Source organism: Cyprinus carpio, chromosome B7 (genome assembly GCF_018340385.1).
Source record: "Cyprinus carpio isolate SPL01 chromosome B7, ASM1834038v1, whole genome shotgun sequence".
Lineage (NCBI taxonomy): Eukaryota > Metazoa > Chordata > Actinopteri > Cypriniformes > Cyprinidae > Cyprinus > Cyprinus carpio.
This window is the reverse complement of record NC_056603.1, coordinates 15,972,069-15,996,579: the sequence shown is the minus strand read 5'-3', so window position 1 is coordinate 15,996,579 and position 24,511 is coordinate 15,972,069. Positions and strand designations below refer to the sequence as shown.

General features: G+C 37.0%; 1 protein-coding gene and 1 long non-coding RNA gene across 19 annotated transcripts in view; both read right to left on the bottom strand.

The window, feature by feature from the left end:
• The window catches only part of LOC109094401, a 65,467-nt gene extending 47,545 nt beyond the window's left edge, over positions 1–17,922 (bottom strand). Inside the window, exon 1 of the long non-coding RNA XR_006155171.1 lies at positions 17,690–17,922. This is a non-coding gene — a long non-coding RNA (uncharacterized LOC109094401). The remainder of the gene's footprint in view (positions 1–17,689) is intronic.
• Positions 17,923–18,857: 935 nt separating this feature from the next.
• The window catches only part of sox6 (SRY-box transcription factor 6), a 150,692-nt gene continuing 145,038 nt past the window's right edge, over positions 18,858–24,511 (bottom strand). For 17 of the 18 annotated variants that reach the window (XM_042727523.1, XM_042727518.1, XM_042727526.1 and 14 more), the window contains one exon: positions 18,858–23,767. In XM_042727523.1, the coding sequence (XP_042583457.1) occupies positions 23,458–23,767 (310 nt within the window). In that variant the 3' untranslated portion in view covers positions 18,858–23,457. The remainder of the gene's footprint in view (positions 23,768–24,511) is intronic. The other variant, XM_042727533.1, reaches the window with a different exon arrangement.

Below are 24,511 nucleotides of genomic sequence, written 5' to 3'. Positions count from 1 at the left end.
TATCATAAGATTTGATCAAATCCACACATCCAGCAGCTGATGGTGGGTACATTAATTGTTAATGACAAAGGCAACCTTCACTCTGTGTGGTTTCCTGCCAACATTCTGGATCACTTACCAGGACCTCTTGTCCTGATAGGAAATGCAATTCAAGATGTGTGAAAACAGAGCCCACATTGTAGCTTAAGTGACCCTCTCCGCTGCTCATCCCCGGCGTGTGTGCTACGGGGTGTCTGTTCCACGACAGGAAAGAGTAAACCTGGGCCAAATCATAGGAAATTCATCAAATCTGGTTCTTGGAGCTGCATCTTTCAAGCCCTGTTTCCTTGCCATATGATCTCTATAAACCAAATCACTGTTGGCTCCCTCACAGGCCGGCAGGCGCCTGGGGCAGGAACATAATGAAAGCCAAATGCAAGTGACAATAGAATAGGAAACCTCCACCTTTTTTCTTTCTCGACTTGGACTGAATTTTTTGTTTGTGTTGAGACATTTCTTTCCAGACATGTCTGAGGAGAAACCTTTCAGGTATCAGGTTTCACGCTGGATAAAAAAAAAATAAATAAATAATAATAATAATAATATATAATATATATATATATATATATATATATATATATATATATATATATATATATATATATATATATATATATATATATAATATATATATATATGCTGGTTTATTTTTGAAATGTGATTACATTTGATGCAGGGCACACAATTGATATTGATAATTTGACAGCTTAAAAACATGTCTTTTTCGGAAAGCAATGCTGGAAAACTTCTCTTAGTTATTGTATTCGTTCAGTTTAAATGTTGTTAGATTCAGTTAGCATCTAACTTAATTTCACTTAGGGAGGCGTGACTCACTCCCTAACCCTGAAAGAGCAGCTCTTGGGTATCCTATCCTTGGCACACCCGTGTCCCTGACGGTCTGTCCTGGTTTCTTGAGAGGAAAAAGACAGGAGAATATCCGCCTGTTAAAAGGTTTTAAGTATGATTTGGTGCATCCTGACAGTGGACACTATTCCAGACTTCTGACATTGGCTGTTTGAGAACAAAAATACTCGTATCCAAATACTGCAAAATATACTTTGAAAACATAGAAGAAAAAAAGTCAATAAATGAAATTTGTGGGGCTCAACATTGATGGCATGGAGTCAGTGACAGAAATTACTTCTCATAGTACTCTTGGAAGCATCAGTATGTCAATAAACATTGACAGCTACAAACCAATCAATAATGATTTGCATCATTATGCCACAGTTTCCAGAAAATTTATGAATAGTTAAAACACAAGTTACAATATTATAGCTTTTTCATTTCTAGCTTATCTAACTTATCTTTCATTTTATTTAAAGAAAACTTTTATTTTTTTATACAGTATATGAATATAAACACATATACTGAGCAAGTAAAAATAATAACAATAATAATTACTGGCCCAGCTGAAAAAAAAAAAAAAAAAAAAAGAGTACTAGTGTTGTTATTGTAATAAAACCTAATGTTGAACACTACTTTGAAGTGTATTTGCACATGTTGGCATATGTATTGGGAAAAAATACATTCTTAAATTCAGCATACATAATTTATAAAACATAATACATACCCAAAGACATATGCACAATTCACATTGGGAAAACTGAAGATGGTTGTGCAAACAAACAAACAAACAAACAAACAAACAAACAAACAAACAAACAAACAAACAAACAACTTTAATAGTATTTTATTGCTTAACTATTAAAACAAAAGATGAACAACTCTTAAGCTGGAATCAGGAATCATGGCAGCAACATGCCACATCAATGGTAATGAAAGTCTTTTGAAATCAAAGTCTTCTGGTGAGGTTCACAGACACATGGGATTTTTGAAAGCACTCCTGCCTCAGTCTCAGACTCCAGTCATTCAGTTCTAATAGTTCTATCTTTTATGACACAGCACACACGTGAGCCTTCACTGATCAGCAGTAGTGATGGTGAACTTCAAATGGCTGAAATACTGTTCTTTACTCATCTGCATGCAAATGTATGGGTGGAAACTACAACTGAGTGGAGAATACCAGAGAGGATGAATATATTTGCTTTGCACATCTACAATGCACATCAGACCGACATTTCTTTATATCACAAGGGGCAGAAAAAAAATCAATTGTTAATTAAAAGTATGTTTTTGTAATTTAAATAATGCCATCCAGTTTTATTTTGTATTATTTTTTAACATTTGGGACTTCACATCGATTCAGATTTAGCTGAATAACAATGAAATGACTTTTTATCGAGTTTAATTGCCTACAGGTTATGCAGAAATCTGAGAGTAATGCTTTATTATAAACCCTATAATACTTCAGCAATCATACGTTTCTGATTAATGAATCGGCAAAGGTCCACAAATGTTTTCACCACTACGAAGATCAAGATAAATTTATTTGGCAAATTGAAGCAATTCCCTAGCCAACTTCATGTAATTGTTTCCTTATTTGACCAGGCAGCTTAAAGCCACGATAAAAAAAACTAACAAAAAAAAACAAACAAAAAAAAAGCTATCATAAAACCATAAGGATATTCTCAGACAAATGCAAACCTTAATGCAGTAGCACAATAAGATGGTTGGAATATGTTGGGTTTTGCCCGTACATGTTCCTGTTCACCAGATTAAACTATACACTGTACATTAAAAAAAAAAACTGTATAACAACAACAACAACAATATAAAAAACTAAATAACAACAACAATAATAATAATAATAATAATAATAATAATAATAAAAAAAAAAACAATAATAATATATGAACATTGTTACACAGCCTGTAAGAAGAAATAATCAATGAGTGCTTTGAAAGTCAAACAGTCATTAGCGGTCAAACCTGAAACCCTCATCTCTTTTGATGCTCTCTAGAGATGAAACTGAGAACACTGAATGCTTTATTCTTTTAACCTTATTAGTGTAATTGATTTCTATGCCATTTTTCTGACATTGCTGGAAATTCTACCAGAAAAGTCAAAAAAAAAGAAGAAGAAAAAAAAAAAGTGGATCAGTGACTAAATGAAGAGAATGAAATATAATGCTGTAGTTTGATATAGCAGTCTGTAAAGGTTAAGTCATGATAGCGGGCACACTTACGGGTGGGAAAGCCAATCACAGTAAACTCTGTGATGATAAGTAGTCCGGCAGAACACTAATAGGACTGCAACCGCATTTCATGACGTCTTCACCAGAACGAGTCTCACAGAGGGAGGCTCTGGAAAAATTACATTGCCATTTAGTAAACTACTAAAGTTTTAAAAACCAAAAGCTTAATAAAAAACAGACCGAAGAGCAGCACGTCCCCATAGAGAGAGAAAGAAAGGTATAGTTTTAAGCTTACACATTTCTGACACTTCAGAAATTAAGCTCCATTTTAACAAATATATAAAAGTCATCGGAAATACTAAATATGTTAGCGATGCTTTCCTAAACAAACAAAAACATTAAGTAGCTTTAGTGCTGTGATTTTGTATGAAGTATCAAATGGATTTTGCAGTTGCACACAGGCCACTATTCAGCAAAAAAGCCACAATGATGACAGCAATTTCTCAAAATACATGGGTAGTCAATAATGTAACAAATGTATTTCTAATGTAGCTACTATAAGAGTTGTATTCCACACTTTTATGCTTGAGGCGTTTCAATAGCAGATTTTTTTAAGCCTTTTTTCTTTCGGAGTATCTAGCAATTACAGCAAAATTAAAGTTGAAATGATTTTATCTAATGATCCCTAACCTCTGAAAACAAATTACTGAAATTGATATTCAGGCTGTAGAGTTAACTACCCTAACTTATAGTTAATAAGAAAATTTGAATCCCTATTAATTGAAGAACAGAATTTTTTCTCCTGAATCGACCGTCTTTCTTTTAACAGACATTAATGTATCTGTCCCTGTATATAGAGATGTAAATGTATGGGTGATATTCATGAAATATATCACAAATACTGAGTAACGTGTAATGAATCCAGTTTTCCTTCAGTGCTCCACCAATTTACCTATAAAAGACTGCAACAATGAGTTTGAAATCGAAAATGTAATGGTAAATGGAAGATGAAATCAATCAAGGACATTGCCATTTAAATAGAGAAGAAACACAAGAAAACCACAAATGAATTGTAATAATGTAAAGACATTATTAGATGTAATAAAAAGACCTTTCCCTGTTCATGGTCACGTTAGCTATGGAGAGTTTTCATAGGTTTAAATATTTCCCAGCTATTAGGTAAGATAAGGCGAACCATTATCGACAGAGCTGTCTTTGTGGACTGACATGCTTTCACTCTTAGAAAACGACATAAGTGATTTACAGCTGGGAGGTGATGCTGTCTTCACAATTATGTTTATGAGATTCAGAGATGCCAGATCCTCGCTGAGCTCTCGTGCCATTGTGGTGATTCTAATCACCAAAAGTTTCTGGAATTTCCTGTAATAAGATACTGATAATGCACCTCCTCCTGGTTGAAACAAAGGTATTTGATAATCCGCGTGTACTTAAAGGAGCCTGTTCACAGCATTTGCATAGCCAAATACAGGGTATTAATGACTGGATCCACGCCAGCAAAGCCGTCACAAGGCTGAGGATCCTCCTTTGAAGCCTCGTCGCTCAGAAAGCTTTTTACAAAATGTTTGAAGTGTCTGCCTGTGTAATAATGATTTATAATTCTCTTGAACTGATGCAAAATTTGCTGGTAAAAATCATTTTTAAAATAAAATAAATTGTGCCCGGAGGGTCAGGCTGGGTTTCAAAAGGAGATCACCCAGGAGCGGCAAATGATTTAATAAGCCACCAGTATCAGAATGGCTGGATGGAGGGGAGCAGGACGAGGCATTTCAAAGCGTGTCTAATTAAAATCAGTTTATTAGCGTGTCAATCTTTTCAAAAGCAATGCCACAACCAAATATGAATGCTGGGAGAGAGAGAAAAAAAAAAAAAAAAAAAAAACAAGGACTGAACAGACACTGCAGCTCACATTAGGTTTGTGATATTCTTGGATGATACAGATTTACATTGTTCTTTTCTATTGCACTTAACTATGCACTACTTTCAAGTCTATTTTTGTGTTATTAAAAGGATAAAACGAAAATGTTTTTTAATTTTAGAAGATCGAAAAAAAAAAAAAAAAAAAGGAATTAACCACCACAAGCCCATCCTTCTCCCTTTCTCTTATTCCTCAGGGAAACAGTAGATGAATATTTAAACTCACTTTCATCAGTGTGACTGCATAGTGATTATCGAAATCTGAAAGCATGTTTGGTTTAATTTTTGTGCGGGATGCGTGTTGAATTTCTAGGGAGGTAACAACAGTATTTCTGGCAGCTTCACGTTTTTATAATCATACTTACATTTATGATTATGGAAGAGGGGTGAGAAATGAAAAAGGAAAATGACACTGGAACGGCATAAGATGCCAGTAGCCTGTAAGTGCTGTTACAAAAAGGGCCAGTAAATTGTCAATTTGTAAGAGCCCTCTTTTCAATGGCTCGCCACTTACGCTAGGATGGAGCAATAGTGCACTATGAAAAATAGCTCAGCAACTGGCAACAATACACTGAGTCCAGTGGGTTGCACCTCCCCAATTCAGCTAGTACTTTTCTTATCATCATCTTCGTGTAAAACAGATCACCATATTCACAGAGGCACAAAACATAATGATGACCTTGGAGCCAATGAAGCAGTTGCCACCTTACGGAAAAATAAAAAAAAAAAAGAAAAAAAAACTGTGCTCCTGTCCTTAAAAGGTTATATTTTTTAAATGTTATTATTAATAAAAATAATAAAATCATCAAAATTATTTATATGCTCATTATCCACTTATTGTGCAATGCCTTAACCAAAAGACGTGGAATTGAGAGAAACATATGGCTTTGTGATGAAGAGATTTGTTTGTGTTAAATCTCTAACTGTGCATTTCCTCCACCAAACTACTGAATGGGTAAACGGAGAAAAAAAAAAAAAAAAAGACAAAACAATCTGTTGTTTGTACAATGGTGTGACATGATGATCATAATAACATGTGTATTTGTTTCTTTTCACCGTAATCTCATATTAAATGCTCCAGAGGGTCCCAGAGCACCAGATCACACTCATGTTTACATTCAAGTGTCGCTTTGGCATTTACATAAATATATTTCTAACCCAGTAGGGAGGTGGTAACAAAGCGGCTGCATCTTGGAGGACTGTAATCCCAAGAAATGCACCATACCCTCTTTCTTCAGCTTTCTACTTTCATGTTAAATTCATGGTTCTGGAATGTGCTTTAGCCAACACACTAGATCCCTCTGTGGCTGATGTCCCCTGTGTTACGGTCTCAAAAAATGCTTATGATTTCACAGTTGGGATGGGGGAGGCCTCTTTAAAAAAAACTAAATACAAATCATCTTCCTCCAAAGCACACAGAGGGACCTAAAGTAAGCAAAGGTCAACAGAACCATGTCTTTGTTTATCCTTGTGCAAGTATCACAGTCCCAAAAGCAAACAGTCTGTTTAATTCAAGTGATTATCAAAGACAAATAAGATCAAGTGGGCCCATCTAAGGAATATATTATGGCACAGAAGGATTAAAAAGGAATACAGGAAACAAGATAATGTGTGTTGCAGATGCTAAATACTATAGAGATGTTTACTGGTTTAAAAACACAGGTTGACAACCCAGGGTTTAAAAATGAGGGTGACCTGACTGCTCAGAGCCAGTGTGAAAGAGTTTCAGGAAAATTCATTTTCACCTGCCCAGTTGGGTCAGTACCCATCAAATCTCATATTTATAGATCTTATGTGGTTTTTATCTCTCAATAATTTAATTTTGAAAACTACAACTACAAAATTATTTTAGAAACATCAAAGAATGGGATGAAAAAAATACTAGTTATTTAACTACCTGTTCCCAGGCTCAGTGGTAGAGCTTTGCGTTTGCAGCGCAAAAGGTTGTGGTTTCAGTTCCCAGGGAACACACATACCGGTTAAAAAAAAAAAAAAAAATGTATACCCTGAATGCACTGCATGTCACTTTGGATAAAAGCGTCTGCTTAATGTAAATGTAAACTATGGCTCTGCAGTTTATAAAAAAAAAAAAGTGCTTATAATGTATAGCCGTCATGGAGCTATATTAAATCTGTATAATATCTAATGAAAAATAATCCTGTGTGTGTTTGTGTGTGTGTGTATATACAGGTCCTTCTTAAAAAATTAGCATATTGTGAAAAAGTTCATTATTTTCCATAATGTAATGATAAAAATTAAGCTTTCATATATTTTAGATTCCTTGCACACCAACTGAAATATTTCAGGTCTTTTATTGTTTTAATACTGATGATTTTGGCATACAGCTCATGAAAACCCAAAATTCCTATCTCAAAAAATTAGCATATTTCATCCGACCAATAAAAGAAAAAGTGTTTTTAATACAAAAAAAAGTCAACCTTAAAATAATTATGTTCAGTTATGCACTCAATACTTGGTCGGGAATCCTTTTGCAGAAGTGACTGCTTCAATGCGGCGTGGCATGGAGGCAATCAGCCTGTGGCACTGCTGAGGTGTTATGGAGGCCCAGGATGCTTCGATAGCGGCCTTAAGCTCATCCAGAGTGTTGGGTCTTGCGTCTCTCAACTTTCTCTTCACAATATCCCACAGATTCTCTATGGGGTTCAGGTCAGGAGAGTTGGCAGGCCAATTGAGCACAGTAATACCATGGTCAGTAAACCATTTACCAGTGGTTTTGGCACTGTGAGCAGGTGCCAGGTCGTGCTGAAAAACGAAATCTTCATCTCCATAAAGCTTTTCAGCAGATGGAAGCATGAAGTGCTCCAAAAAATCTCCTGATAGCTAGCTGCATTGACCCTGCCCTTGATAAAACACAGAGGACCAACACCAGCAGCTGACATGGCACCCCAGACCATCACTGACTGTGGGTACTTGACACTGGACTTCAGGCATTTTGGCATTTCCTTCTCCCCAGTCTTCCTCCAGACTCTGGCACCTTGATTTCCGAATGACATGCAAAATTTGCTTTCATCCGAAAAAAGTAATTTGGACCACTGAGCAACAGTCCAGTGCTGCTTCTCTGTAGCCCAGGTCAGGCGCTTCTGCCGCTGTTTCTGGTTCAAAAGCACACGCCTGTGCACGGTGGCTCTGGATGTTTCTACTCCAGACTCAGTCCACTGCTTCCGCAGGTCCCCCAAGGTCTGGAATCGGTCCTTCTCCACAATCTTCCTCAGGGTCCGGTCACCTCTTCTCGTTGTGCAGTGCTTTTTGCCACACTTTTTCCTTCCCACAGACTTCCCACTGAGGTGCCTTGATACAGCACTCTGGGAACAGCCTATTCGTTCAGAAATTTCTTTCTGTGTCTTACCCTCTCGCTTGAGAATCCCACTGATGGCCTTCTGGACAGCAGTCAGGTCGGCAGTCTTACCCATGATTGCGGTTTTGAGTAATGAACCAGGCTGGGAGTTTTTAAAAGCCTCAGGAATCTTTTGCAGGTGTTTAGAGTTAATTAGTTGATTCAGATGATTAGGTTAATAGCTCGTTTAGAGAACCTTTTCATGATATGCTAATTTTTTGAGATAGGAATTTTGGGTTTTCATGAGCTGCATGCCAAAATCATCAGTATTAAAACAATAAAAGACCTGAAATATTTCAGTTGGTGTGCAATGAATCTAAAATATATGAAAGTTTAATTTTTATCATTACATTATGGAAAATAATGAACTTTTTCACAATATGCTAATTTTTTGAGAAGGACCTGTATATTAATTAAAGAAACATATTCTGGTTTTTGCTTACCCTGCCAACCTTTTTGAATATTTGTTATATTTAACAATACATTTATTGAAACTTAAAAAAAAAAGAGCAAATCTAAAACAATCTAGAAATTATACAGCTAAAGTAACTTCAAAAAGACTCATTTGTTCGAAAACAGTGGTACATTCATTCCCATCACAATTGCATATATTATTTTATTAAAAGAAAAATCCTGTTGAACACTACTGTATATCACAGAAACACATAGAATACTATATTACAGAAAACCAGAAGTTTGACTTTGCAAAGAAAAAAAAGAATATATTTTTTAAACAACAATGAACATAAAATTTTCACATCAACGCTGGCCAGAAAAGACAAGTGATGGCTCCGGGCCAGCAGTACATTCTTATTGTTGAGCTCTTATTTACTACCTGTAGCTGTAGCCTGTCTCCTTTCATATCAAAGAGCGAAATAAACTACGTGCATGCAATGTTGTGGTCAGTTAAGTCATGAAGTTACCAAAAAGGCGATTAAAGCTGCCTTAAATTGATAGTTCACCCAAAAATTTAAATTTGATGTTAATCTGCTTACCCCCAGGGCATCTAAGATGTAGGTGACTTTGTTTCTTCAGTAGAACACAAACAAAGATTTTTATTTAAATGTATTTTTTTATTTATTTTTTTACTCAAACAGTTGCAGTCTGTCAGTAATATAATGTACTGTAAGTGGATGAGAATCACGGCTTTGAGAGTATATATATATATATATATATATATATATATATATATATATATAAAATAAAAAACATACACAAATAAAACCAAATTAAACCCTGCGGCTCCTGACAATACATTGTTGTGTAAAGACACGAAACGATCTGTCTGTGCAAGAAACTGAACAGTATTTATATAGTTTTTTACCTCTGATTTTCACTGCAGGGTTTAATGTGCATATGGTTTTTTGAATCAAAGCAGTGATTCCCCTTCACTTCCATTATAGGACTGACAGACTGCAACGGTTTGAGTTAAAAATCTTAGTTTGTGTTCTACTGAAAAAATATCTCGGATGCCCTGGGGGTAAGCAGATAAACATCAAATTTTCATTTTGGGTACACTATCCCTTTAAAACTGTGCATTAGGTATGTGACGAGATCTCGTGGTACGAGATCCGATGTGTCCTGCGAGATCCGGCTGGTCTCGCGAGAACGTGACAATATCCTCGCAAAACAATTTGCAGTTTACATTAGAGCTGCACAATTAATCGTTTAAAGATCGCGATCTCAATTCAAACACACACGCAATCTTATTCCTGAAAGACAAGATTCAGATATGTCCATTAGTCTGTTTCACATCGCGAGTGTCAGTGGAGCGTGGGAACCTCGTTTTATCGCTGCCCATGTTAATGAATCATTCAGGCTGCTGCTGATCCAGAAAGAGCAACACAAAATGTCTTTTCAACACACATCATTTCTGTGTTACAGACATTTAATTAACATAAGCACTGGGATAAAAGTTTATAGTTTGGGTATAAACCATAGACTGTATAAAAACATAAAAAATTAGCTATATAGACCAAAATCATTTTTTGAATCAGGCTGTAAACATGTTTTTTTTCTGCTGTAAAGTTGGGCATTTTAACATGGGGAGTCTATGAGACTGACCCTGTTTGCAGCCAGCCTCAAGTGGCCAGTCGATGAATTGCTGGCGACAACTGCCCGTTTAAAAAAAGTATTTGTCATTGAATCATTCATTCAGGAGATTCCAATAGTGAAACAAGTCTTTATTGAGGCACTGACTCCTTCATTTTTATTTTTATTTTTATTTTGTTCAAATAATTTTTTTTAAGATTAAATCAATAAACCACTAGTAAACTTATTTTGTCGTGATCTCCAATTTATATATAAAAAAACATGATTCTCAATTTATCCAGAATCGTGCAGCTCTAGTTTACATGTTTATTGCTGCATATAATAGATATATTATATTATATAGATATATAATATAAGTTTCATTTCATAAAGAACAAGTTGATTTTAAAATGCTCCTACATTTTTTGCACTTTGTGTTTTTCAGTTGAATAAAAGACTGTTTTTCCCTATGTATTTCATCATTGAGGGTTTCTTTAAAAAAAGAAAAAGTCTAAAAATCTTGTCTTGTCTCGTTCTCGTGAACCCAGTCTCCTGTCTCGTCGTGTCTTGTGGGATAAGGGTCTCATTACACCCCTACTGTGCATGCAAGTAATATTTTTTAATATAAGTCGAACATGTCTCTGAAATGGTTTTCAAAACTGTCCTGGAGCAGCTCAGCACTGTCTCACTGATCTAACCACCTGATTTAACTCGTCAGCTCATTAATATAGACTTTAATACCTGGAGTGGGTCAGAAAAGGTAAAAAGAGTTGAGAGAAAATATGATGTGTGTCAAATCTGCATCAAGATCAGCAGCGGCTGCTCTTAAAGTAATAGCAGCCAAAACAACCTAATAACCAGCTGCTGTGATGTCTTAATCAAAGGACAAAGAAAAAAAAAAGAAAAAAAAAATCTTTTATGGCTTTAAGGATTCATCTATATTAAATTTAGAATTCAGTGTTTAATAACTTTAATTTCTGTATATTTTAGCTAAAGGGCACAGGTAAATATGACATTTATTATATTGGGTTTATGTGAAGATTGTTTTAAGTTTACTGAAATTAGAAGTTATTTTTTAAAGTCTAATAAATCTTCAAATTGATAGCTCTCAATTGTACTGTAATGTTGAATGGCTATAGTCAATGGTTAAATATGGGGGCGGGGGGGCAATTTTATAGAGAAATTAGTACTGGTATCATTGATACTGCCCTTCAGTCATTAAAAAAAGATGCCATTAAACAAATATAAAAAAAATATACTGTCTTTATGTGAAATTATTGCAATTTAAAGGTCTATTTAAAAACTTTAATGTTAGGTGGGATTAATTGCGATTAATTTCAGAAAAATGTGCGATTAATTAGTTCATTTTTTTAATCGATTGATAGCACTAATATATATATAGTTGTATACGTGCAGCCAGTGCTATGATCCCTGAACACAAAACAACACATCGGAGAACAAGCCAGACAGAACTGACAGCTATAGAAACACTAACAGAGCATTCCCAGTCACTGTGTCGAGATAACAGCAGATCACTTCCTACAGGACGAGATTTTCAAAACGAGTGATTTACTAAAAGAAACAGATATCTTAGATGTAATAAATGATAATTCATCATCCTCCATTGGAAATGTACTGGGGTTGTGAAAAATGCATGAATTACTAATTAATGAGGCATTCTGAGCAGATTTACATATTCATAAAGGTGGGGTTGAGTAATTGACATATGCATGAGAGAGCTGAGTGATGGTTCTGAGATAATAACACATGCCTTCATAGGAACCTTTATTTTTCTAAATTCTTCAAAAAGCAGAGGGAGTGAAGATGCTTTTAAATTTCCATTACGTATTCATTCTTCCCAAAAGAAATGCAGTCAAATGCTTTCAGAGATAAATACACTGAGGGAATGCAATGATGTGAAACAGTATGTAAAATTACATTTTGTGAAATATTGCCCTATACAGATTCTTCAAAAGTTCATTTAGCAAACGGATGTGCCCAACAACCATGGTTAGAAATTCTAAACATGTGACTGAATCCTAAAATGAACACACAAATATGCTTTAAAAGACGAGTGAAGGGAGAAAAAAAGAGAAAAAAATAAAGCATAAATACATTTACGGTAAGCACTAACTCGCAGACATGCAGTCAATCAATCATCGGCAAGCTTGACAAAGTGTGCTGGGTGCCCGTCTAATCCAACGGAGAAAAATGTAAACTGAAATTCAGATGTCAACAAAGCTCTACTAGCTCTAATCATGTGGCACTTTCCCCAAAGTAACATCCATTTCCAGACGTCCCACCTAACAATTCTGATAGGCCATTTCACACATACTTCTGCCATCTTAAAGATGACACTTAATGTTAAGACCTCTCAGATAGCTGATGAAAGGATCTGATTTATGGCGTCCCGTCGTGCCATGAGGTCAGCTTTTTGGAGACTTACTGCAGATGGGGTGGGTCCAAGAGCATTTGGACGGGGCGAGCGTGTATGTCACTCGGAAAACGTCTCTGCCATTGTTAGGGGTGCTGGAACAAAAGCCTTGTGAAAGCTGACCCAAATATGGTGCATTAGAAGAGCACAAAAACATTCAGATGGTTCCTAGGCTTTCTTTACAACTATGCACGGCCGAATGACAAGTTCAACAAAAACATGTAGAGTTTTTCACCCGGGGCTATTGTGTTCCCACATTAACTCCAAGCTGAGCTCTTTAAGCTCATCCAGAGTTGTGTCTGGACTCCATGGGTCTGCGATGGCTCTGTCAGCGAGCTTGGCCTCCGCTGCACTCCACACCGTCTCCTTCAGTGTTCTTTTCATTCTCACTCCCTTTTTCCCCCCTCTCAGCAACTTGGCTTCCATGCACGCTGAAGCAAGCGATTGATGGGGCAAGAGAGAAGTTAAACAATTAAAGATGGCCCTCTGCGCCAACTGTTTTGTGCATTAGGCATCACGCTGAGAGGAAGCCTTTGTGCTCACAGTTATTGTTTAGATGGAAAACCAAAGATCTCATTCTCAAAGCAGAGGGACTCTCTGTAGCCAGTGTGAATAATATATCAAGGTGTCTGGGTATAACAATCATTTGATTCCCACTGGGACTGGATGGATGTAATTATTCCTGGACCCCGGCATAACTGGAAATGAGGTTTGTGCAACATCTGGTCAAGCGCGGCCAATGGGAGATCAAAAACGAATTGCAAGTATAATGGCAGGTCTCTGTACTTAGCAAAGCGAATAACAGCTGTCCTTATCAATCAGATGCAGATGATCACTATCAAGCACGGGGGGCTTGACGGCAGAGGTGAAGTATCACAAATTAGGCACAGCTTTAGAAACGCAGAAGTTTGACTTTAACCTTGCAGGACTTTTTGGAAGGCACTTCCGAGTATGGGAGAAGAGTTTTGGCAGAGGAACAGAAAGCCTGGTGGGTCCGCACATCTCGGGATGCTGGTACTCCACACTAATCCATTTTAAACCATCTGTGAAATTAGCAAGATTCCTTAAGTCCTTCACCTCCAAGGATTAAAAATGGCCCTGGGTCTGAGCCATCGCATGTACGCATATGTATGCATGTCTGCTATCAGCCCAAACTTCTGAGGCTGTAATCACACTTTACCCTCTACATGACAGACCGCTTTTGAAAAGGTAACTACTTTGAAGACAATTTCAGCCGAGTCTCTCTCCTGACGTCTTTTCAGATGCTCTTTGAAATCTATAGAATCTGCACTTTCTGTTATATTACATAAATATGAGCCTTCTTTGTGTGACTTACTCCCCCTGCAATTCAGCACACTCCAAAGTTGAATAGCAACACGAAGCAGCATGCTGCAAAGTATGTCAAAAACAAACCGAACCACTCTAAATATCTAAAAAAAAAAAATTAAAAAAAAAAAAAAAAAAAAAAAGGAAGGCATTTCAGGGCTTGAACATCTGCTGAATGGCAGTCTGGGCTGCAAGAGGTAAACAAAAGCCATACATAGACAAAAGTTACCTGCAATGTCTCCTTGAACCGTACACATAAACAGCTCGAAAGTGCAACTCTTCAGCCCTGCAGAGCTTCGGCCAAAAGCCGTACAATGAAGTCATGAGTCAAGTCTAATGAGAAAATCAGATAAATAGCAGCTGGGCTTGGGGAAACAGCCCTCCCTGACTGATTCACTGGACTCAGTGGCAATAGCATGGAGCTCAGGAGGAGCCGCCACTTCCAGAACAGTAAAATATTGTTCCAGACGACTCCCTCCAATGTTTAGTCATCAGGGCCATGAAATAACAGGGCTGTCGCCTCCGCGCAGCAATACAGTATTAATTATTATTTGCAGCCCAAACACCTACATGTTTGTACTAACACTCTGACAGTTCATCCAAACAGGCCATTTAGAGGCTGCAACATCATTCTCCGTACTTACCAACACCCCCACCTAGCCTTCCCCCATACGTCCTAGCACAGGCTTGTGCGGAGAAGTGCACCGTATCAGAGGGATTCAATCCCAGTTCCACGGAAATGACAATGATCATGTCTTATTCCAAATTAGACCGTCAACAGCTGCCACATCTGCATGTGCCCAGAGAAGCACAAGGGCAAACGTGCAATGCCAAGTCTGCCGTACGGGCCAAAGATTTGTAATGCAAGCTTTGTGAATTACAATAAGATTTATTGTGCAGCAATATATGTCTAATTTTCCATCTACTGCGGGGCGCTTCAGCAGCAGAGAGCTGACACAGGCGTCTATTATACACACCACAGTTAAAATGTGCTCTCGGGGGAAGGAGCTTACTGTGCACTCTGGCATTGGACAAAAAATGATTGATGAAGATAACAAAAGGAACACATAAATGGTTTTCCAAAAATGTTTTGAAGTAAGTTCTATTCCAGATCCATGTTTTTTTTTTTTTTTTTTTTTTTTTTTTTTTTTTCTACCATGGCAAACAGAACTTAGGGAAACGATAAAATGCTTCCCTTTTTTATTTCTTCATGCTAAAACCGGTACTCAACAGACAGGAACTGATAATCTACAGTACTTTTTAATGCCAAATATCACATCGGGGGACACTAACTTTTAAAAAACATTACAACATCCAGAAATGCAATCAAAATCACTGCTTCTATTCAAAAGCATTTATTTACTGAACAATTACATTTTGCTCTAAAATTAATCAGTAATTATTCATGACAAAGAGCTATGTCAAAGAGCTGAGGCTAGCTGGGAGCAAAAAGAGAGATCCCAGTGGCTGGAATCCAAAAGATGAAAAAACTCCTGCAGTTTAGAGGGCTTGGAATCCACCAGGATTTCCACCCTATTCCTGGCAGATGCTGCAGCAAGTCAGCAGGAGCACATATACATTAAGAATACCCTCTATACATTTGCTTGATGTTTTTAGGAAGACACATCAAGGTATACATAGATGGTCCCTCACACTTACTCTAAAAGATTTATGAGCCAGCTCTAAACATCTATACTTACTGTGAAACAATGATGGACCCCTTGGGAGGAAAACAAATCCCAGTTACCTTTGTAAACCATTCAGTTCTATACTGAAAATGATGAGATATGTGGCTATTTTGTTCTGCATTTCATTCATTCGTTAATAAATAGCCTGACCTATATGGGATTTCTCAAAGAAATTAAAGATGCACTGTTTTAGTCTAAATTTCTGTTTAATGCTGAAAATTATTTTCATATCATTGTTGATAATTAATAAAATGGTTAATAGAAAAATCCTACATTTTTTGTCTAAATAAATGTTCCCTTTCTGGTTTCATAATGAACAATGCATATCAAACCCATGTGGAATATAATACAGCATTAGGTAAATATAAGCTCATGGTCAACATGTCCAGTTGTTTGTTGCCAAGGAAATACTTGTATAGAAGTCTGACAAATTAGAGAAGAATGTCTGTGTGCAGCACCATATTCCTTACATTTCATGCCAGAGTAAAAGAAAAGGAAATGAGCATGTGCTTTCAGCTTTAAAATTAAAATATCCACCGAAGAAAGTGTGTGTGTTCTTTCCAATTCCTAGATTAAAAAAAGCTACAAAACTGCACCCTTATCCGGAGCTGGAGGACTTCACTTGCAAGCTGAAATTGGGGAGTTGTTTTAGTGAAAATAAGACAAAACTACTTGCAAAAAAAAAAAAAAAAAACATATTATACCTTAAACAAAGGGACAAAAGGACACAGTATTCCTTGTTTTAGGATAGACTTTCATAAAATTCTCTAAAATCTAAATATTGTCATTTACTTCAAGTAAAACTTATTTTAAACAAGGCACATCTACTGGAAATAAAAATACAAATAATTCTTTGTAGTGTACATTGTTTGATGCACTGAATGCTATTCACTTATGCTTTTGAAAAAAAAAAAAAAAAAAAAACATTTTTGACCCTCTAACGGTCTAATAAATTTATGAAGCAAATAAAATAAACACTGATGTTATGTTCATTTCATTAATTCCTTAAAATACTATAGAAGATCAAGTGCATTGCATTGTGGGTACAATAATCCATGCAGCAAGCGCTGCTGTACACTGTGCATTTTTGTCTTATTCCAGAACCAAGAACACAAAAGCATTTCCAGTCAGTGGAATATGACCGAAATGGACAACTCCCTGGTTAGTGCACTACCTAGGCCTACTGAACTAGGAAACTGACTGAGACACCTGTAGTATTTTTGCATACAGCAAATTTGAATACTCTGCACTGTCTACATACTGTAGTATGCGCACAATATGTACAGCAGCAAGTGTAGTTTGCTTTTGCAAACATTGACCCAAGTCCCTTTATGGCACTCGGTGTAACTATATGCCAGAACTGCGTTTTAATAACATTTCAAAGAGGGATAAAATCTGACAATAATTACATAAAAAATGCCTCTCAAGCTGAACTCGTAAAAAAATAAAATAATAAAATAAAAACACTATTTTTGAGGCTGAGCCGGTGAATGCGCCTTCCAGCGTAGGAAATAGAAAACTTTCATTCATACCGCCTACATATCGAGCGTTACGATTTCTCCCTTTCATATAGCCTACATGAGTAGACCACTTTTAACTTTAACATATAACTTATTTAATACAGTTCGTTAAGCAATGATATATATATAAGAGCATAGAGACCACCATTTATCGTGATTCAACTCTTTTAATGGCCAAATTCACCAAAGTTAACTGGATAATACGAGACAATTACTGTACAACGTGTAACTATCAACTAAACCACATTCAAAACGTATCCATCTTCAATTTCCCATTACAGAAAAACAGCCCTTGTCGTGTTACCTGACCGTCACCGCACCCACCTGCACGCTCTGCTGTTCTCCCGCGTTCACAGGTCCACGTGCTGCTGAAACGTTGTTGGCGTTGTACCCAAGCACGTAACAATGAACTGATCATATGTCTAAAGAAAAAAAAAGTCACCTCACAAATAACTATAAATGTAATTATAAATAATCTTTTTAATGAGCAATTTCATCAGTGTGCAATACACGTGTATGCACGGATTAGTGTGATTTCATTTGAAAGAATGTAGGCCTAAACACACTTCTGTGTTAATTTTATAGGCTAACCTTGAACCTAGAGCTCAAAGTTTCAGAAGTAGGCAAGAAAGGAATTTAGAAATATATGTATGTCCAAGGACATCTATATATTTTTATATAAAATATTAATTGAGATTTCATTTTCATTTAGCACAAACTTTTTATCATACAAAATAGACTATATTGCACAGCTGTAACTGTTCCTCTTTAAGGTGCAATGTTGATAGAGTAGGATGAATTAGTATGCCATATTATTAGCTTTGTTGTCCATCTAAGTAACCTGCTAGTGCAAGGAATAAAACAAGGCATCTGTTTTCAAAGCTGCCACATAATATGTAAATTGTTTGCATGTGCGAAGTTTACTCTTTCGCTTACTGATACACAAAAGTATGTAAATGTTTGAATTCTCTTAAGTCGCATTTCTACTTCAGCTATTGCATTTATTATGGCAGTTCATATTACGCTTAAGGCACATTAAGTAAATTCATTTACTACTCACTTTAGCACAACAAACTCCCAATGTCAAATTAATTGCAAATAATGAATTCATTTTAAAACTTCTGGTTAAATGATATTTTAAATATACCAACAACCGAACACTATTTAAAAAAATACAACACACAACAAATAAAACAAAATGTCTCTTTAATTTGTAAGTGTCAACAGCAGTACAAAAGATGGAGTGATGGTGAGACGATTTTGTCATATGTGTGTGTACTCTATCTTTTATGGAAAAAGAGGAACTCTTGAGGTAAATAAGCAAACAGACAGGAACACCCTCATCTGCCGTCATACATCAGTGAATTGAGAATATACTGTAAAAATGGTGTTACATTACAATATGCCAAATGCTGCTTGTGGGGAGAACAACCTAGATATTTGTACAATCCACTAAGGTGTCTAAATACACCGAAAAGTGTCACTCATCTGGTTTATTTTATTTGATATAATAATACTACCATTACAGAGAAGACTGGTCTCTGGACATACAACTGTAGCATTAATTAGTTTACCTCACGTCAATACTGCACATGGAAACCAATGACTTGCTGGTTTACATACTAAAGCCAAGCAAAAAATATTTTTAGTACCTTTTTTCTTTTTTTTCTTTTTTCTTTTTTAACAATAATATCCTTAGCAAACAGCTGTCTTTTGTACTGTATAAAGAAGAATGTGAACACAAATGTGATGGCAACCTTTTTAAGTTCAATTAAAAACTTTACACTGGACTGTACAAGATATTATGATAAACTATTTACATTTTTAGACTTAAAACTTTTTTTTTTTCCAAAAGCAGCAACAGATACTATTCTATATCTCTAACGCCCAAACAATAATACCTGCCATGGGTCTATGTACCTGCTGAGAAACCGGTCTCTACATACACACTCACACACACAAAGACAAAATTAAAGAAAAGTGTTATCAGGCTGCTAGCGGGATTCGTAACAAGTGTGTACCTAGCGACAGAGGAGCCACACACAGTGCTTGAGAGACTACAGAAATCTAAAAGCAAAGTAGCATTGACAACAGCATACGTTGTCCCTGACAGCAACATTTTACTCTTCTGAACAGCAGCTAGCATGTCAGTCCAGCATGTCAGTGAATTGTGCTGATTAAATTAACAAAGACTATCCCACAATATACATCACAAAAGTCCATACCAAAAAAAAAAGCAAAAAAGCATTACAGTAAGATAAGTAGAAACACCCAAGCTTTGTCCTCAGTTATTGTACCTACTTTGCATTAATATGGCAGTGATAGTTATAAAAGAAATGTCATTTAGACTTGCTGTTGACTGGATGGGAAATAGTCTATTAAACACTATGAAGCAACACAGAGAAAAATACTGTATGAAAAAAAAAATATTTGCACATTCCCAATGGATTAAATGCTCAGCGAGAAACTCGCATGTTTTCAGATGAAGTTGAACTGTATGACACGTCACAACTGATGCCCCTCAACTACATGTTCTCTCATTCAAATTTGGCACAAAACCAATTATTATAGAACTTCAGCAAGTACCTCAACATTTATAAAACAATTTGTAAAATAAAAAAGACAAAAAATTACGTACATGGATTTCAAGATTTGTCCTTTGCTACAGAGTGCACCAACAACATAGCAAATGGCTGGTTAACTCAGCATGGAGTGCGAGGTTCATCACTTAAACACATGGAAGTGAGATGCCCGGTGTCTCAGCTGTGTCTCCAATACTACTCAATCAACAGGGATGTGAATTCAGCAACTACATGAGGTACAGTGAATTGTCAGTTTGTGATTTCATTCTTTTTTCCTTAGTACAATGACCAAAAACATACACACACAAAAAAGAAGAAAAAAAAGTAAAATACATAATTTATACTTCAGCAAGTATCCATGAACAAAAATAGAATTCTATTTTCCTATGTTATATTTACAATGAAAAGGAAAAAAATCTGTAATGAGATGGAAATTTAAAAAAAAAAAGAAGAAGAAACTTTGTTTTGAGCTCCAATCCATTTTGAAATTTCACTGTTTTTATTCTTGTTCTCTGATTGTCCTTGAATTCTTTTCTACTGACACTTTTAGAGCCAAAAATGGCTAATAAATACAATAAAATGTCTATATGCACTAGAGAGCTTCAAATACAATATACAACACAAACATACATGAGCATTAAAATGTGCTACTGAAGTCCGGTGTGTCTCAGTTGGCCAGTCACTATGCGAGCCTCTCCGTTGAGTTTACTGCTCTTTCTCCCCTAGGCAGCACTGGAGCTTAAACAAAGTGTTCATTCATCACGTGTCTGCATAAATAAACAAAATATGTCAAGAGAAAAATGACTCAAATCTGGCAACTGTGAGGCGCGCTCACATGAGTCCAAACAGGTGACTTGTTCATGTAGGTTTTTTTCTTTTTTTTTTTCTTCGCGGCTTCACATTAGTCAGAATTGATAAAAATACCATTTATATCCAGTGCTTGTAACACTTTTGAATCATTGTCTCCGTGTGAGATTGAAATAGTCTCTTTTTTCTTTTCTTTTCTTTTTTTTTCTTTTTTGTTTTTTTAAATCTATACAAGCGCAATCAAGTTTCAGTCCCAACAACAGTCCTTTTGTCTGCTTACCAGCCTAGAGAACTGGCTTGGCATGGTCAAGGAAATATGTACAAATCACGTACAAATCAACCAATCCACCAGCAAACAGATATAACAGCTTTAAACAATAAACGTTGGCTTGTAAGCAGGGAAGAAAAAAAAAAAAAAAAAAAAAACTGAACGCGGATGTCAAGGGACACCCAGCCAAGAACTGTACCCTATGTAAAAATCACGACAAACTTAAACAAAACCAACAAAATAAAAGTTACGAATACAAGCTTCTAAAGAAGTGCTCAAAACTTCTACGAATTAAGTAAATGCTTTTCAAAGAGGGGCGCTGAGGAGAAAAGTCAATGCTTCAACTGCTGGGAGAAGTAAGCGCTAAATAGCCATCGGTACCTTTTAGACCTTTGGAGGTAATGCAGTGACCAGCAGCCTCGCTGTGACATTTCCTGTCTATTCTAATCTCTGGGTTACTGATGAAAAAGACAGGTTCAAGGGCAAAGGCAAAATAGCAGGACTCATGCATTAATAATGCCGTATTTCAGATGATACCGACTCGTCAGTCATTTTAATAATCCCCCACAGCTTGATCTACTTGTTCCATCTGCTCGCTAGCACCTCGTGGCTGCTTCTGGCCGCGGCCTATCGCGAGCGCTTTGATGGAAAGAGGGCACAATAAACCACATGGGCCTCGTCTCCATTGTTCGCTACCTTTCTCCTGGGCACGGGCCGATGCCGGGAGCCAGATGGCAGCCCCTTGAGGCAGGGTGTGCGCCGGACAGAGGTCAGGCGAGTGGAGGTGAATGGCACTCACACCCTGTAGGAGCCTTCGGTAGGGCCAAAGCCTAAAACAAGAGGCCCTGCCCGCTGGCTGCTTCTTGGCTGTCCTTCCACATGGAAACAATCTGAGATCCATTCTGCTGCCGGAACGAGTGGATAATTTAGCAGAGGCGCAGGACTGCCTATTTGAATTGTCTTTTTTTTTTTCTTTTTTTTTCAAGTGCTCAAAAAACTGATTTCAATTGCCAAAAAAAAAAAAAAAAATGGCAGATTTGTCTCTGTGCTTTTTCAAATGTATTTGTTTCAGAACATGTATTGCAACGTAAATACAAAATATCTCAAATCCAAGTATCCTTTGAAAATTTGGTAAATAAGTGCCATTATTCGTTTAGTTAAATTTCTCCTTAACTCTCTGCATAACTGGCCAAAACATCCTGATAAACTGGACGTTTTCTTAAGACTTAACGATGAACACACTGCAGAGGCCCAAAGGCCGTATGCTCTGCTTTAAGACTATTTCCATCAGTTAAGATTATAATGTCTACAAGACTTAAGCATAAATAAAAGACTTTAAACTTGCTGCCCTGGAAAACAGGGCTAAAGACTTTAGCAGAATGTGCCTGTACATACTGTACAACAGCAATTTGTGATTGTAATACACCAAAGCTGCCTTTTGCTGCCTGTCCAATTCTGCAGATTGGATGCCATTTGGCCCCTTGGCATTCTGGCCTGATTACAATCACTGTGATTAAGAACCGAGCGGGTAAGACTGAACTAGACGAGGACGGTGGTCAGGGCGATCACTGCATTGAACCTCCTGGAGAACTATGACATTCTTAGTTCCTTAGCATTTGGACGTGGTTGTCAATGGAGAGGAGAAATAAAAGTGGGAGAAGAGGAAATAAAAGTGGGCTTTGTAGATAAGATTGCAGGGATTGTCTAAGACTCATGCAGTCTCTTCTTTAAGACTTTTAAATTTAAGATTTAAGAGCAGGAAGCTTATGATATGTTTGGCACATCTGGACTTGTAGTAGTAGTAGTAATAATAATAATAACAAGAACAACAATAATAATGGGGAGTTTTAGATTTTCCCTCAATGGTTCAAATGTAAGGACTTCTTCAGTTTTGTCGTATTATGAAATATCAAATGAAGTGTCGTCTTTTTCCTTTTAAATAGTTCTGATTAAAAACATTCACAAGCTGTTGGCTGGTACAGCATACCTGAGTGAGATATAGAACCCCATCGAAAACAGTAATGTACGCTTCAAAAGAAAAAACAATACATGTGTAAATCCATATGAATTTAAGTAAGACTGTGAGTTATGCATTCATATGAAATGTTTCAATCGTCAAGTCCTATTATTCCAAAATGTCGTAGGAAATACCCTAAATTGTCCATGATCAAAACACAAGAAAAAAAATGTTTCAATAAAATAACAATTAAAAAAAAAAAAAAAAGCCTAAATAAAACACAATCAAATTGTTTCACACTCGGAGAAACACTTAAGACCAATAGCTGTTAAATCTGCAGGAGCCACATCTGCATGCTGGCTCCCAAAACGTATTTCATCAGAAACAAGTTTTTTGTTTTCTTTTTTTTTTGTTCTCTTTTTCATCTTCTTCAGTCTTCCCTCTAATAAAAGGATATTCTTCGCTGGCTGTTTTCGTCTCAGTTGGCACTGACCGGCTCCTGTGTTTCATTCTCACTGCTGTAGTCCGATTTGGGCTCGTCCTCAAAGTCCTCGTACATGTCCATCTCGTCCTCTCCGTTCACGGGGTCGTTAGACACCATGGTGCCCGGTTCCATCTTCATGTTGAAGGTGCTCTGGATGACGGGGATGGTGGGCTCGGGGCTGGCTGAGGCACTGGAGCAGTCTGACGTCATGTGAGGGGAGGGCGTAGTGGTCGCCATTGTTATGGCACCGGGGTATACGACACCTGCGCTGGTGGTGATGGGGATCTGCGTCTGTGGCTGCTGCCTGATACAGAGGTGAAGAAACAGACAGATTTACGCTCATGAAGTGCCAGTGTGCGCTTTTGCTTTTCGCAAAGCTCAGAGAAGCTTAAGAGCTTTTAAGAGACGAATGACAAGTTTAACGTTTTTCAAGGAAAACAATTACGGTCTCGGGGAATTCGAGAATGGAAAGTATGCACAGAAGCACACAAAACGCCGGTTGAAAGCATAAAGCTTGAGGAATTTAAAAGCCGACTTCAATGGAACATGCCCAGCCGGTAGCCCTGTAAAAATGATTCCCAATCAGCGACAACAATTTGGGAACGATTGTGAAAATGACACTCGTTTCTTTCTGGGTGACAAAGCCAATTGGTTGGTAGAGACACAGTCTCCTGATCTTTAACAGGCTGATTGATACTCCAGCGCTCGTATTTCTTGCTGTTGAAGTGGAAACACCTGGAGCAGACATTTTCTTCACTCACCACACGCAGTAAATTATAGAGTTGAGCTCCAAACATCTGCCCTGCAGCCCTCTCTACATTCATACTCGACTCTAATATCCTAAAATAATGGCTACGTGAGTCCCGCTGCCCTCTGTTACCGTCTAAATGTGATAAACCACTACTTTCAGGCAGCTGAAAGAAAATACTATTTTGTCAATGGCATTCAACCCAGGGCCATATAGTGCATTTCCCCTCCTCCGAGAAAAAATAAATTTACCACAGTATATAATCACAAAGGGAGCGTGTAGGCAACAAAAGGCTGCGTT